Genomic DNA, 16714 nt, shown 5'->3' with positions numbered 1-16714 from the left:
GTTCCATTTGAATTGCTTGTATAGCAGATTCTCATATAACAAAACATAGCTAATGGGGAAAAAGGGGTTAGGTTCCAAAACCCTTGTCAAAGGTAAGTTTTCAAGCTAAAATGTATAATACCAAATACAACAAACTTGTCTATATTACAAAACTGTCAATAAAACACTTTAAACACTTTATTATAGCCTTAGATTTAAGATAAATGGATTTTCTATCGCTTGATGGGCTAACCTTTATGGTAAACAAAGCTCTTCAGATAAAAAAAAATGTTTTATATATATATATATATATATATATATATATATATATATATATATATATATATATATATATATATATATATATATATATATATATATATATATATATATATATATATATATATATATATATATATATATATATATATATACTTCTGACTGCTGGGGAGGCAGGAGTTTCCTCCCCTGTGGGGTGTACCAGAGGCGGGGAGCAGCCGGACCAGTCATAGTGAGTGTTTGACAGCACACTTCCCTTGCTCACCACCTGGCTGCTCTATGCTGGAAGAGATGCTGCTTTTGGCATGAAGAACTGAGGGCATCATTTGAGACCATGTGGGTGAGTTTTGGTGCATTTTCCATGCTTGGCGCCAAAGCTGCTGTTGGCAGACAGCTGTAATCTAGATCCAAGACTCCTCCCAGTGCTAAGAACATCCTCGCCAGAGAAAAAACTCACTGAATACGATGGTAAGATGTCTTGTAATGCCTACTAGGCAGATTTTGAGGTAGCAGCATCCATACAGGGCTGGTTAAATGCTGAGAAGATCAGCTAGCAACAGGTTTAAAGGGAGTGGTGGTGGAGATGCTGGAGCACTTAACCACCACACAGCTGCAATCATATTCCAACGTGGTGGGAGCCCTCCACTGTCGGTTCAGGCATTGGCAGTGGCCAAAGTGTACTATGCCCAGCTGAAGACCAGGAGGTGGAGGAAGGATGAGCCTCAACCCTTCCTGGCACAGGACGTGGAATTACTGGTGCGAGGGACTTACCCGATGGTGGCATGTTACCAAAGGACTGCTTTGTGGATGCCCTTTGTAACTGCCAGCTGCATGTCCATGTGAAGTAGGCAGCACCAAGGAATATGCAGGAAACCTTAGTGCACACTGAGGAATTCAAGGCATTCCTTATACCGTATTTTACGGCTTATAAGACGCACTTTTTTTTTCCAAAAAAATACCCTGAAAAATACTAGTGCGTCTTCCAAGACGAATGTTGTATTGTGAGGCAACACCCAGGCTCAAGGGAGCTTGTACACTTGACTGATACCAACATGGATTTGTATGATGAGTCATTACGCTATGATGTTAGATTAAGTACTATTTAATTCAACCTTTTATATGATGTAAACTCAGTACTTAGCTGTTACAAGTATTTCCAATACCATAATCCTATCTGGAGCTGAACCACAAGCTTAGCCTTAAGCATAACCTCTGCCCTGTAGCACGCTCTGTTTATTATGTTACTGGCAGCGGCAGGCGGCAGCCTTCCCACTCTTGATCTTGATTCGAATCATATAAAACGTTTGCTTTTACTATGCTCGAAATATATAAAATGTTTGCTCACACTATGTTCGAAGCATAAACAAAACGTTTGCTCACACTCTTTTGCCATTGCAAAAGTCACGCGTCTCTGTATTGGCAAAACAACTCTCGCCGCTCACCTCCACCGCCGGAACCTTGCTCCAGAGCTTTACTACCCTTGGTGCAATCAACAGCTCTTCACCACACTCGTCCCTTCCTCAAGAAGACTAAGCAACTGCAACGCTTATGAGAACAAAACATGCATCCCTTCACAGCTCATAGGAGCTTATGAGGACAAGACATGGATCCCTCCACAGCTCATAGGATCATACAATTCGTCGCAACCCTTAACAACAACAACAATAACAAGAGATGGACTGCTTGTAAATTTCTGGTAAGAGGCAGTCTTGTAGACTCCTTGTTTCTTATGTTTTAGTGTTTGGTGGTGGGGTTTATGGTGAATGTGTTCTTGTATGAGAATAACTTTTTTTCTTAGAAATCTCTTTCAAATATTAGGGTGCGTCTTCCACGGTGCAGCGTCTTATAAGCTGTAAAATACGGTAACCGCCACCACCATGCCAAGCCCCTTCTACATATGCCACACCACTGAGATGACAGGTCACATATGCTATGTTAGAGCAAGGTGAGTGCAGACTGACTGCTCCTCACCCCAGCCAAGCAAGTGAGCCCTGGTGCCTCTAAAGGAGCCTGCTTTAACTGTGGGCAAATAGGGCACAAGATGTACCAATGCTGACACTGTTCTCGCTCCATGGAGGATCACTGCCATTCTGCATTCACACCACACTGCTGGAGCTGTGGAGAAAGCGGGCATGCTACCAAGGAGTGTCAGCAGCCCAGTCAGGTGGTGACAGGAAACACAGTCAAGCTGGGAGCAGAAGCAGCCACCCAGCTGAGAACCCAGATGCCTTGAAGCATGTAAGGTGTCAGCAGGCAGTGGCAACTGTGGCCATAACAGTAATAGGAATCATCAATGGATGCCTGGAGCTGAGAAAACTTTCATTTGTGAGGATCTGTTACCAGATCATGGTGTTAACAGAGCAGGACAGCAACTTTGTGGAGTCAGTGGGGACTATGCACCCATGAATAGGCTAGTGTGGGTGAATCTAACAGTAGGCATGGTGATTGAGCATCTGCCTGCATATGTGGCAGCAATGCAAGATTTGTGCTTGTTGGGGCTGGACTACCTGAGCTGTGTGGAGGCATGTAGACCTCCACAGTGGAAGGATGTCAGTGAGGGGTCATGAGGTGCTCCTGAATCCTGGAGGACATGCCATGGTGGGAAAGGTAAAGGATCCCAAAGGCCATGAGTCATATGCAGCCACATCCTAGCAACTCATATGAGACAAACCAGTGACAGAAGGAAGCAGGCAGGTCTGGTTCCATCAGTTCCATAAGAAGCTGGTGTGCACTGCTATTGTTACCACGAATGCTGGCACTACTACCGCCACCACCTCAACACAATATGAACCTGATGTACAGAAGGAGGCAAAGGAGGAATCTGACCAGAAGAAAGAGGGTTTGCCTGAGTATCTGGAGGATTTAGTGGAGAGGAGCACAAAACAGTTGATGGCTGACCAGGCAGATAAAGTGAGAAAGTTACTCGTCCAGTATGTTGATGTATTTAGCAGTAGAGACATGGATTTGGGGCACACTTCACTGGTTCATCATCACATTTATACTTGTGACAGTCCTTCCATTAAGCAGGCACTTCATCGAGTTCCTCCAGTGAAGTGGGAAGAAATGCAACAGGCAGTCCAAGAAATGGAAGCAGTAGGAGTGATAGAGGACTCAAACTTCATTGTGCTCACCTGTGGTGCTAGTGACAAAGATGGGAGTAAGTGATTCTGTGTAGATTACTGGACCCTGAATGCTGTCACTGTCACTGATGGGTCCCAAAAGTCCCTGAAAAGGATCCCAAAGGCCATGAGTCATATGCTCATGGCCCAGAATTGATGTGCTTAGTAGAGTACAGTGGATTTAAGTCAGGATATCACCAGGTTGAGATGGCACCAGAAGATAAGGTAAAAACAGCTTTCTCCTTTAGTCAGGGACTGTGGTATTTCAGTGTTATACCATTTGGGTTGTGTAATGCTCCTGGTTGTTTTAAGCAGCTAATGGAGTGTGTGTTGGAAGGCATGTAGTGGAAGGCAGCATTAATGTATCTTGATGACATGTTAGTGTTTGGAAACACCTTTGAGAAGGAGCTGGTATGGCTGACCAAGGTGCTCTGTCATTTGAAGACTGCTGGCCTGAAACTCAGCCTGAAAAAGTGACACTGATAGTGATTGTGATAGTAACAGTGACAGTGATAGTGACACTGGTGCTGATTGTGATGGTGACAATGACTGTGGTAGTGACACTGATAGTAATCATGATAGTGACACTGAAGAAACAGGTCTGGGTGTACTGGACTGCCAGTGACAATGGTAGCAATGTGAGTGAAAGTAAAGACATGGAAAGAAGTGAAGAAAATAAAACTTGACCAAGACACCAATCACTAGCTGGTATAGTATGTAATAGAGATATAACCTGCCCTCTGTATTGTTTTATTTTTATTTGCTTTGTTTCTCTTATATTTTTTATTTATGTCTGTATTTTTGTTTGTTTAAGTTAGTGTGTTTGGCAAGACAACCCCACCTTAAGAAGGAGACAGTGTTGCATAGGTGGCCAGAAGGCCAATACTACTGTAGGTAATGTATATGTATTATCAAGTATTTATTTTGTAAATGAGGCATGTAGTGTTATTGTGAGAGTGTATGAGTGTGTGCGGGAAGTTTGGCTGAGCAGCAAACAATGGGGAGTTGACAGGCAAAAGTAGTGGGAGAAGATAGCATCACCCTACAAGGTGGGTATCATCGGGAATGTGGCCCACGGACTTGTGTCAGTTGCTGTGAGATGAGTTAGAAACGGACATGTGCTCTCCCCCCCTAATTACCTGCCCCCTTGTTTGTGTCTGCTCCCGAGAGTTTGTGGTGTTTGTACAGCTGACAAAGCTTAATAAAAGCACATGACTTCCCTTACACCCACCTTTGCCTCCTCCCTGATAACAGAGTGCAAGCTTTAAGACCTGCAGAGCCCCTTGACACTGGGCCCACATGATTGAGTAAGTTGTGAACAGTGTTAATAGCCATAAACCCTGACAGGCAGTGACTGGCAAAGATCTAGCATCAGCAGCAGTTAGAGAGGGCTGAACAGGTCTGAGTCCTACTGGCATACTTAACATTTTGTATATATATATATATATATATATATATATATATATATATATATATATATATATATATATATATATATATATATATATATATATATATATATATATATATATATATATATATATATATATATATATATATATATATATATATATATATATATATATATATATATATATATATATATATATGATAAATAAAAGGTAAGTCATATATACAGTATGACAGGGTTAATAATACATAAATAGTATGTATTATAGAAAGTGTCATTTGTAATTGCAATAAGGACATAGTAAGAAAAATAATAAATTTAAATCCTGCTTAGTTGGTACATTTTGTGGGAGACATGTAGAAGTTCTTTAGCAGGAGAAGGGTAGTGGATTTCACATGGAATTATATGCATTAAATGGAAATAAATGCATTACTCAGATGGGACATTTTGACTAAATGAATATGGTCTTAGCTTGAAGGGTAAACATTGTCCTTGAGTGCAGGGAATATGTCAAGTAAGTTGCTCGGGGTATTTTCAGTGGTGTTTTACAGTGGAACTCCTGAGCTATACACAAATTTTTCCATCACAGGTATAGCACTGTTGGAACTTGTCCCTATTCTGTTTTCTTACATTCCAAATGGATTTGAAGATAGAGAGATGCTTGACGGTGAGGCTTTCATTAATCTACTAGGGTTAACTGTGACAGAAGCACTCATCAGTTCATCTTTCTTTTGTTTGGCTGCAAAGCTTCACAGTTATATTTAGTTTGTTATTATTACCAAGTCTGTGGGCTACATTGATTTCAGAGGGCGAGATGTTCACTTTGACTGTGCATTTGATGGTGTTGACGTTATGTTTTCACCATTTGTCTCTTGGGATAGGTCAGAGCCACTAATTATTATAGTATCATGCCTCTCATATTGATTGACATCATCTATATGGTCCTCCAGCTGTGTAACTCTATTTTCAAGGGCAGTTACTTTAGTCTTTAGATGATTAATTTCTTGGTCTTTGTTTTTTGTGAAAATCTCAGATGCCTTGAAAACAGCACTAACAACAGCCTTCAGTTCTGGCAATAGTCCACTCAGTTTACCTTGAATACTGTTGTAGATATCTTGTATGGATGTGGATGGAGACTGGGCAACTGTACCAGAGGGAGATGCAGGTGTTGTGGGAGGCTGGGGATCAGGAGCTGAGGGGGGTGCCACATCTGCCAGATACTGTTTTTTCCCTGGTGTTGACCATGGTGGTAGAGTGGAGTGTGTGGGACAGTATTGCATTGTATTAGTATTGGTATTATAATAGTAGGACTGCAGTCAGGAAAGAGGAGAGATTAATCCAATAATGCTTGGTGGGGTTTGTTTTGGTCAGCACCAGGAAGAGTAGGTCATGGTGGAGTCATCCACATTTGAAGGAATGGCAATGCGGGCAGCTATTTTACCTCATCCAGAACTATTATAGGTCATTGTACCACTTAATTATGTGGGGTCACATCTTGGGAGCCAGCTTGTGTATAGGGTTGATAGTTTAGGCCATACTGTAGGTGTTAAATAGCTGGAAATACCAGAGCACTGCAGTGTTTACATCTGGCTGCTTTCATCCAAAGCTGGAAAATCTGAGGAACCTGTAAGAGAAAATAGCATAAAAAAACATAATTTCACATAAATTAAGCTTACAAAATGTGCATAGCACTCACCAGTCAATAGTTAATGCACCAGGGAGGGTAACTCACTCACCACTCTTGTGCTCCTTAACAATTTCTGTCTTTGGGAGTGTTTTTGGTATTCTAGCTCACTTATCCTTACTGCTAGGATTCACATTGGAGCTCATTGGCCATTTGGAAAGCATAATTAACACTTGAGAGGCAAAATAAAGCACAATTTATGCACCACATGTTCAGTCACGTCCGACACTACCAAAGACAGTGAATAAAAGAAAATGCCAGCAGTAACACTTAACATATCCAAGCACTGATTAGTCACATAAAGCACTGTAGATTGTACTTGTGTTGTATTGTAAATATGCTTGCAAGCAAAATGATTATAGAGTACAAGTATAATACATGATGAAAAGTAAGGCTGTAAGGGTGGGAGTCTGAGAGACACTGAATTCAGTTTAAAAAAGGACTTGCAGGAGGAATGAATGGTTGGTAGGGGACAAGGGAGGAGGTGCAGTTGTCTTAAGTCCTCACAAACTTGTCTTTGTGCATCTGAATCATTGTAGATCACCATACACCCCTGACGTGTTAGCAGGAGGGTGGAGGAAGGTTTTTTTTTTTTTTTTTTTTTTTATGTAGGAATGACACTGGCCAAGGGCAACAAAAATCCAATAAAAAAAAATATGCCCACTGAAATGCCAGTCCCATAAAAGGGTCAAAGCAGTGGTCAAAAATTGATGAATAAGTGTCTTGAAACCTCCTTCCTGAAGGAATTCAAGTCATAGGAAGGTGGAAATACAGAAGCAGGCAGGGAGTTCCAGAGTTTACCAGAGAAAGGGATGAATGATTGAGAATACTGGTTAACTCTTGTGTTAGAGAGGTGGACAGAATAGGGGTGAGAGAAAGAAGAAAGCCTTGTGCAGCGAGGCCGCAGAAGGAGGGGAGGCATGCAGTTAGCAAGATCAGAAGAGCAGTTAGCATGAAAATAGCGGTAGAAGACAGCTAGATATGCAACATTGCGGCGGTGAGAGAGAGGCTGAAGACAGTCAGTTAGAGGAGAGGAGTTGATGAGACAAAAAGCTTTTGATTCCACCCTGTCTAGAAGAGCAGTATGAGTGGAACCCCCCCAGACATGTGAAGCATACTCCATACATGGACGGATAAGGCCCTTGTACAGAGTTAGCAGCTGAGGGGGTGAGAAAAACTGGCGGAGATGTCTCAGAATGCCTAACTTCATAGAACCTGTTTTAGCTAGAGATGAGATGTGAAGTTTCCAGTTCAGATTATAAGTAAAGGACAGACCAAGGATGTTCAGTGTAGAAGAGGGGGACAGTTGAGTGTCATTGAAGAAGAGGGGATAGTTGTCTGGAAGGTTGTGTCAAGTTGATAGATGGAGGAATTGAGTTTTTGAGGCATTGAACAATACCAAGTTTGCTCTGCCCCAATCAGAAATTTTAGAAAGATCAGAAGTCAAGCGTTCTGTGGCTTCCCTGCGTGATATGTTTACCTCCTGAAGGGTTGGACGTTTATGAAAAGACGTAGAAGAGTGCAGGGTGGTATCATCAGCGTAGCAGTGGATAGGACAAGAAGTTTGGTTTAGAAGATCATTAATGAATAATAAGAAGAGAGTGGATGACAGGACAGAACCCTGAGGAACACCACTGTTAATAGATTTAGGAGAAGAACAGTGGCCATCTACCACAGCAGCAATAGAACGGTCAGAAAGGAAACTTCAGATGAAGTTACAGAGAGAAGGATAGAAACCGTAGGAGGGTAGTTTGGAAATCAAAGCTTTGTGCCAGACTCTATCAAAAGCTTTTGATATGTCCAAGGCAACTGCAAAAGTTTCACCAAAATCTCTAAAAGAGGATGACCAAGACTCAGTAAGGAAAGCCAGAAGATCACCAGTAGAGCGGCCTTGACGGAACCCATACTGGCGATCAGATAGAAGGTTGTGAAGTGATAGATGTTTAAGAATTTTCCTGTTGAGGAAAGATTCAAAAACTTTAGATAGGCAGGAAATTAAAGCAATAGGACGGTAGTTTGAGGGATTAGAACGGTCATCCTTTTTAGGAACAGGTTGAATGTAGGCAAACTTCCAGCAAGAAGGAAAGGTAGATGTTGACAGAGCTGAAAGAGTTTGACTAGGCAAGGTGCAAGCACGGAGGCACAGTTTCGGAGAACAATAGGAGGGACCCCATTAGGTCCGTAAGCCTTCCGAGGGTTTAGGCCAGCGAGGGCATGGAAAACATCATTACGAAGAATTTTAATAGGTGGCATGAAGTAGTCAGAGGGTGGAGGAGAGGGAGGAACAAGATCAGAACCGTCCAAGGTAGAGTTTTTTACCAAAGGTTTGAGTGAAGAGTTCAGCTTTAGAAATAGATGTGATAGCAGTGGTGCCATCTGGTTGAAATAGAGGAGGGAAAGAAGAAAAAGCAAAGTTATTGGAGATATTTTTGGCTAGCTGCCAGAAATCACGAGGAGAGTTAGATCTTGAAAGGTTTTGACATATTCTGTTAATGAAGGAGTTTTTGGCTAGTTGGAGAACAGACTTGGCATGGTTCCGGGCAGAAATATAAAGTGCATGAGATTCTGGTGATGGAAGGCTTAAGTACCTCTTGTGGGCTACCTCTCTATCATGTATAGCACGAGAACTAGCTGTATTAAACCAAGATTTGGAAGGTTTAGGTGTGTAGGAGTCACCATGATGATTTTGAAATTTTTGAGTGAAGGGTGTGTGTGTTATTAGGTGCTTGTAGTTTTGTGTGGAGGAAGAGAGTTGTCTTTAGAGGGCAGGCTGTGACTGCCCCCTTGTGTTGTGAGACACAAAGAGAAACGTTCAGTGAGGTCACAGCTGGGTTTAATGATAAGTTCACAGCACCCCCTGAACAGTGCTTTAGACCTCACTGGGAGTAATTATCGTTTCGGTAGGTGTCTACTGCCGTTTTAAAGTTTTCAGTTTTACTCTCCTTAGACTGAAGCTTTTATTATCAGATTTTTGTTGTTGTATAAAGAAAATGATCACTAATTTACAGATCTTGTATCATTAGTTTCACATATAATAGATACTAATAAAACAGGACCTCCCTTTGCTGTAAAGTAATGAGAATTTGTATTGCATAAGACTGGGTCTTATTTCTTTTAGTTGTTTTTTTTCAATTTTGCACTAGATCACTCACAAAGATAATCTTAGTATGGTCAAGTCAGTACAGCTTCACTAGCTCCCAGTCATCCAATTCATTCATGACATCTTACCTGTCATAAAAAGTCTGTTGCTATCACTGGCAATGCGGATGGAGTCCATCAATTGCTAGGCCATGTTTACTGCTATACCACTTCAAGAGTGACTTTGCACTAAGACTTAAGGACTTCAGATTTGTACCTAAGACTGTAAGTACTGTGTTCCACCATTTTGAAGACTTAAAATGATGACAATATTAAGACATTGAATTAGTATTTGTAAGTATGGTGGTTCCTCCTTTTATGGTAAGACTCACTAGCTCATACATGGTACAGTGAGTAGAATCTGCAGGATGCACTATCCCCCAGTCAGCACACACAAGGGTTATTCATGGGAGGTATGTGTAAGTTGTTACCAGAGAGTGTAATGGGTATCATAATTGCCAAACAGTTCTGGTGAGGCTTCCTAGCTCCAACAATACAGATTATGAAAAAAAAAAAAAAAAAAAATGGGGAGGTTGTACAGGGTCAACCTGAAAAAAAGTTGTTTTTTTTTCATATTTCTCTGCATTTTTTCCACTTTTTTGGTATATGCTGTCACAACCACAATTCCCAGCCCCTTCACTAAGCTGCTGCACCTGGACTAGCTTCACTGAACCACTTCCTACGTAGACTCAGTGCAGGGCTCAAATATGGGTGTACAGGGTCCCTTGTGACTCCTGAACCCTTTTCATGACAATCGTAACTCCAGGTCACATTAATTTGAGGTCATCAGTCTGTTTTAGCTACCCACAGACAAGGAAAATACTCCAAACAACACTTAACACCCACAGCTGCAGAGGTCGACAACCACTTCTAGGAAAAACAGTTAACACATGATAACATGTATATGATTGAGGTATAATACCCCATTGGGCTTCCACCCACTGTGACAGTCCTCTCACTGCCCAACAGAGTGTTATATCCTGAAGCTGAGTAGTATCATTTACTGCCTCCTGGGTGACAGGTCTTGTCAGGACCTAGGGAGGGAGTAAAGTTTACTACGCAGCTAATTACTTAGGTCCTCTGCGACTGAACTGCATCATCCTGCAGTAGCATTCAAGACAAAATAGGATAATTAACAAAAGACACAAGAAACTACTATGAAAGAGTAGCCCACGAACACACAGGAGGGTCAGTTGCTGCTCACTGTACACAAAACTTGGCACATGCACACACACACAGCCAAGAAGTCACTTCCCAGGGTATAGTGTGTGGTATACACAACTATGCTTATTGACAGGGTTCTATTCTATACAACTAGGCCAGGGTGTACGAATGGTAATGACTTACTTGACCCCTTAATGCAAATGACCCGGCTAACTAGTATCCCACCTTAGTCTTTGATAAATGTTAGAGCATGTCTCAGTACATCTGCTTCTTCTAACTACTGGGTAGTGACTGCCATGGGCAAGTGCTCCAATCACCTTCCTCCACTGCTACCAAGGATTGGGGGAGGGGTGTGACACACACACTGATTGTTTCTTTGTCAAGGGCAGCCCTTCTGCTGTGATCTATGTGAGACTCAAACTGACTGAACAAAGGAAAATAAGATAAATTAACTGGAAAAGGAGAGTGTCTGGGAGTGGAAATTCTTATGGTAAGTTTATGGCAGCAAGCAGCCACTCTTAACCATACATCTGGCGTTTGTATCCTGACTCTCTCTCTCTCTCTCTCTCTCTCTCTCTCTCTCTCTCTCTCTCTCTCTCTCTCTCTCTCTCTCTCTCTCTCTCTCTCTCTCTCTCTCTCTCTCCTCGTTTATGGTCTTTTCTCTTTCATCATTCTTTCTTTCTTCATTGCATTATCTCACTGTACATTACAATTCAAAATTTTGATAATTTTTTCTTCCTTTATGCAATGAGGTGTTCCAACAAGAAATTCCATAGTTTCACGTCCCGTGAGACGTGCATGATAAATTTTTTTCCCTTTTTCACATATTTTTTTCTGAGATAGTCTCTTTTATTTAGTCTCCTATGAAAATCTACTGTTCTCTCTCACTGTTTACATCAAAGAACAGGAATTTTAGCTCTAACTAATATTTCTGGAATTTATATACAAAAAATAGAAATATATAATTATTTCTTTATAAATCCAACAAATAATCAGTGTATCTGCATCAGATATCTTTTTGCACTAATATTCTATTTATTTTAAACAGTAGGACACTGGTTTTTACTTAGAAATATGCTGAAATATAATAAAATTCTATTACCGACCTGCCCTCAACATGAAATTTCAAGCGTGAAATCATGAATCACTTTAGGCCTATATACAAAACCAATCAGAGTAACTAAAGGAAACTAAGTCTGCTTTTTCCACATATCCTAATGCATATATCCTGTAAATTTCAAGTCCCTAGCTGCAATAGATAAATGACACTATCTCCTTCAACTCTATTCCTTTATTTCTCAAAATGATGGATTTTGCCATATATAAATTACCTCCTCCCTTGCTATTCTTGTTATGTCCTATTGCAACTTATGACAGTATGAGAGATGAATAATGTCTGCTTTCAAAACTATTGTTTGGAATTGATTTTGATTTTTTTGTCATATTTTAAAATCAAAAGTTTTGTTACTTTTCATTGAACTTACTGAAATATTTTTTACTATGGTAAAAGGAAAAATGATAGCAGACATTGATCTCCTATCCTTCCTAATTAAAATGCTTTTTGAATGAAAGAAATTGGTCAATAACTAAGGGAGGAGGTATGAGTTGAACATAAGCAATTTAACATGGGATTTGTGATTCTACAACCCTGCCTTATTCTTCTAAAATATTTACTAATAATGTATCTTATCTTTAAGGTTATACATACTAATAATGTATTTTATTGACCAACAGGAAAGTATCTTGCTGAAAAGGTAAAGGAGAGCCCTGATCTTGAATTGGCCTTTGTTTGGAATCGTACCACATCCTTAGTAGAAAATGACTTGGAAGACAAGTAAGTAACTACCTCTCTTACAGGAATAACAATATGCCTTAACATTGTCTGAAAGTAAGCAATACTGTGAAAGCTTAAAGATCCAGAATGTATGAGAGAAAGTGAAGTCCATTCCTGTGAGAGTCTATGTTATGAAATATGCATAAAAGAGCAAATGCTTGTGTGGGAATGGTAGCTGGGGGTGCAAGATTTTATTTATTCCTCTCTAGTGTTGTTCTCTCACATCCCCCCTTACAATTTTGATTTAGAGGGAGTCACTGGTTGTTTATATCACTGACAGAAGCACATATACCATTTGATTCACCTGGAAGACAGCAGGCTCATAAACATTAGGAGAGTGACAACGAGAAAGCCCAGTAGGGAATTTATCTGGGCATGTGGCGGTATTTTCCTTATGTCTGGTGTTTGGTATAGTTAACAAAGTCCTTTACTTCAAACAAAACTTTAATTCTCCAGTACTCAGTCATATAGATAATTCTTCAAATGCATCTTTTCACTGGCAAATCACTGCAGTTCTTGTAAAGTTCATAACTTCGTTCTCTGGAAGAGGCATGGATAAACATCAAATGTAGACAATTCTTGTCTATTTCTCATATTATCACATTAATTATAATATTTATAGTTAAACTTCAGTAATTCTTCCAGTGAATTTTCCCACTAGTAAATCATTATAATTCTTACAGTGTTAATCATGATTTCCTTTGGAAGAGATACAAGTAAGGAGCTTGTAAATATATACACCAATACCCACCTTTTCATCACATCACTTTATGCATTCAAATATTAATAACTTGTGATGCATTTTCATGAGCAAATCCTGTTTACAACATTTGTCATTTTGTTCTTTGCAAGAGGTTCATTAATCCTCATCTGTTAGCATATTATCACCCTCTACACCTTCAAATTTACAGTTCCCAATCACAGCAGTAGCACATAACTCATCACCTTTCATCACTATGGAGCTTCTTAAGTACAGAAACATTCATCAGTCTCCATAAAAGTCACTGAAAGAGTCCGTTACATCAATGTACTCCTTAAGACAAAAAATAAATGGTGCAGAAATTTCAGTCCACGCAAATGGCTAGAAGGAGCTCGGTTTCTTTCACCCTCTCAGCAAGAGAAGTGGTATTTTAGGTTTTTACTTACTTTTGATGTTGCCTGAAGATGAGAGTCCTGTACATATTTCCTGAAGCATTAAAAAGAATAAAAATAGGAATGTTTCCAGTACTGTACTTCTACACCATCCTGATCATATATATATATATATATATATATATATATATATATATATATATATATATATATATATATATATATATATATATATATATATATATATAGACACACACACACACACACACACCATATTTGCCGGGACATTAAATGCATTTTTCTTAAAAAATATTCAATAATTACCATGCTTGTGATGAACCCCGTAATACAGACAACTGTATAACTGGCCTTATATAGCAGTGGAACTGAAGCAGTAGTATGCTAACCACAAACACTGTGACTAATAATATTACTACTAATAAGATTCTCTCTCTCTCTCTCTCTCTCTCTCTCTCTCTCTCTCTCTCTCTCTCTCTCTCTCTCTCTCTCTCTCTCTCTCTCTCTCTCTCTCTCTCTCTCTCTCTCTCTCTCTCTCTCCCTTTCCTGCCCTCCCCCCTCCCCCTGCCTTCCTCTCCCTTCCCTCCCTCCTTCCCCCCTCCAACCATCCCACCCACCCACTTTCTCTCTCTCTCTCTCTCTCTCTCTCTCTCTCTCTCTCTCTCTCTCTCTCTCTCTCTCTCTCTCTCTCTCTCTCTCTCTCTCTCTCTCTCTCTCTCTTCCCTTCCCTTCCCTTCCCTCCCCCCTCCCTGCCTTCCTCTCCCCTCCTTCCCACCTTCCAACCATCCCACCACACCACCCACTTTCTCTCTCTCTCTCTCTCTCTCTCTCTCTCTCTCTCTCTCTCTCTCTCTCTCTCTCTCTCTCTCTCTCTCTCTCTCTCTCTCTCTCTCTCTCTCTCTCTCTCTCTCTCTCTCTCTCTCTCTCTCTCTCACACACACACACACACACACACACACACACACACACACACACACACACACACACACACAGCACATAAGAAAGTTGGAAGGAATACAGAGAGCAGCAACAAAGATGATAACAGAATTGCAAGATTTGTCATATGAGGAGCAGCTAGCTAGAATGCAACTCTTCAACCTTGGAAAAGAGATGAGAGAGAGAGATGACTTGATTGCATAGTACAGATTGCTGAGTGGGATGGAAAAACTAGATAGGGAACATCTCTTTATAGTGAACGAAAGAGAAACAAAAGGACATAGAAGAAAACTAAAAGTAACACCTGCAGAAGAGACATAAAGAAGTTTAGCTTCCCTCATAGAAGCATAGAGGCATGGAAGGGAAGTGGTGTGTGCTACAAATAATCATGACTTTAAGGAAAAGTTGGATAAAAACAGTTATGGAGACGGGACAGTACGAGCTTAGCTCCTCTCTCGTATGTGACAAGTAAATACAACTAGGTAAACACACACACACACACACACACACATTTTATTGCCGTGGACTGGAAAGACTTTGAAGACTTTTATTCAAGAGTAATCGATATTGTGCAAGAGAGAAACGGATGGGTGGATGGTGTCTACTTAGACTTGAAGGAAGTGTTTGACAAAGTACCACACTGAAGATTGCTATGGAAGATAAAAAATTATGAAAAAATTGGAGGAACACTGCTTGAGTGGATGGAGGATTATCTGGATGATAGAGAGATGAGAACAGTAATACAAGACCCCAATTCATCTTGGCTGAAAGTAACTAGTGGTGTCCCACAGGGGTTAGTGTTGGGACCAATAATGTTTGTAATATATGTGAATGACATAAATGGAGAAATAAACAGTTATATGAATTTATCTGCAGATGATGCTAAGCTTATAAAAAGGGTAGAAAATGTAAATGACTACGGTATTTCAAGATGATTTAAATAAGATAAGTAGATGGGGTAAATCTTGGCAAATGGAATTCAGTTTAAGTAAATGTAAAGTAATGGAGTTTGGTAAGAGTAAGAAAAGAATACAATATCATGGATATTGGTGTGAAGATACAGAAATCAAAATAAGAAGTGAATTTGGGAGTAACAGTTACTGAAAATTTGACTGCAGACAGACACATTGATAAAATTACCAGAGAGATGATGAATATGTTAAAAAGAGTAAGAATGGCATTCTCGTATTTAGATGAAGGAATGATAAAAAAGTTATTGATTTCCATGATAAGACCAAGATTGGAATATGTGGCAGTGGTGTGGTCTCATATATAGAGGAATATTATAAAATTGGAAAAAGTACAAAGAGCAGTCACAAATATGGTTCTGGAGTTGAGTAAGTCGACCTATGAAGAGACATTAAGAATGATGGAAATTCCTCCCCTTGAAAACAGGAGAGAGAGAGAGGGGGGGATTTAATAAACATCTATAGAATGATAAATGGTATGGAAAATGTGGACAAAGAAGGTTTTATAACTTTAGACACACAGAGTACAAGGGGACACCGTAAGAAGCTGAAGAAAGTTAACTGTAGAAGACATCAAGAAGTATAGTTTTTCTCACAGAAGTGTGAACAAATGGAATGAACTCAGTGAAGATGTTGTCAATGCCATAACAGTCCATGCTTTTAAGACCAAACTGGGTAGATATAGAGACAGGATACTATAAGATTACTCCCCTTCCATAAACCACAACTAGGTAAATACAACTAGGTAAACAAATACACACACACACACACACACACACACACACACACACACACACACACACACACACACACACACACACACACACACACACACACACACACATTTCGAATACAAAAAAGTCCCACTTAATGCCAGTTCCCATAGAGATCTCAGATAGAGTAAAAAAAAAAAAAAAGACTTGAAACCACCTCCTTGAAAGAGTTCAAGACATAGGAAAGAGGAAATATGGAAGCAGCAAGTCCCAGAGTTTACCAGAGAAAGGAATGAATGGCTGAGAGGTGGACAGAGAGGACAGAGAGTTGGACAGAATAGGAATGAAAGAACAAAGAAAGTCTTGTGCATCAAGGCTG

General features: G+C 40.1%; 1 protein-coding gene across 1 annotated transcript in view; it reads left to right on the top strand.

Annotated features, from left to right (window-relative positions):
• The window catches only part of LOC135102759 (aspartate dehydrogenase domain-containing protein-like), a 167482-nt gene that overhangs the window by 47407 nt on the left and 103361 nt on the right, over positions 1-16714 (top strand). The window contains exon 3 of the mRNA XM_064008276.1: positions 12509-12608. Coding sequence (XP_063864346.1) covers positions 12509-12608 — 100 coding nt within the window. The remainder of the gene's footprint in view (positions 1-12508; positions 12609-16714) is intronic.

This window comes from Scylla paramamosain, chromosome 8, assembly GCF_035594125.1.
Source record: "Scylla paramamosain isolate STU-SP2022 chromosome 8, ASM3559412v1, whole genome shotgun sequence".
In the NCBI taxonomy this organism is placed as follows: Eukaryota; Metazoa; Arthropoda; class Malacostraca; order Decapoda; family Portunidae; genus Scylla; species Scylla paramamosain.
The sequence above is the reverse complement of the archived record's forward strand: the minus strand, read 5'-3'. Positions and strand labels throughout refer to the sequence as shown.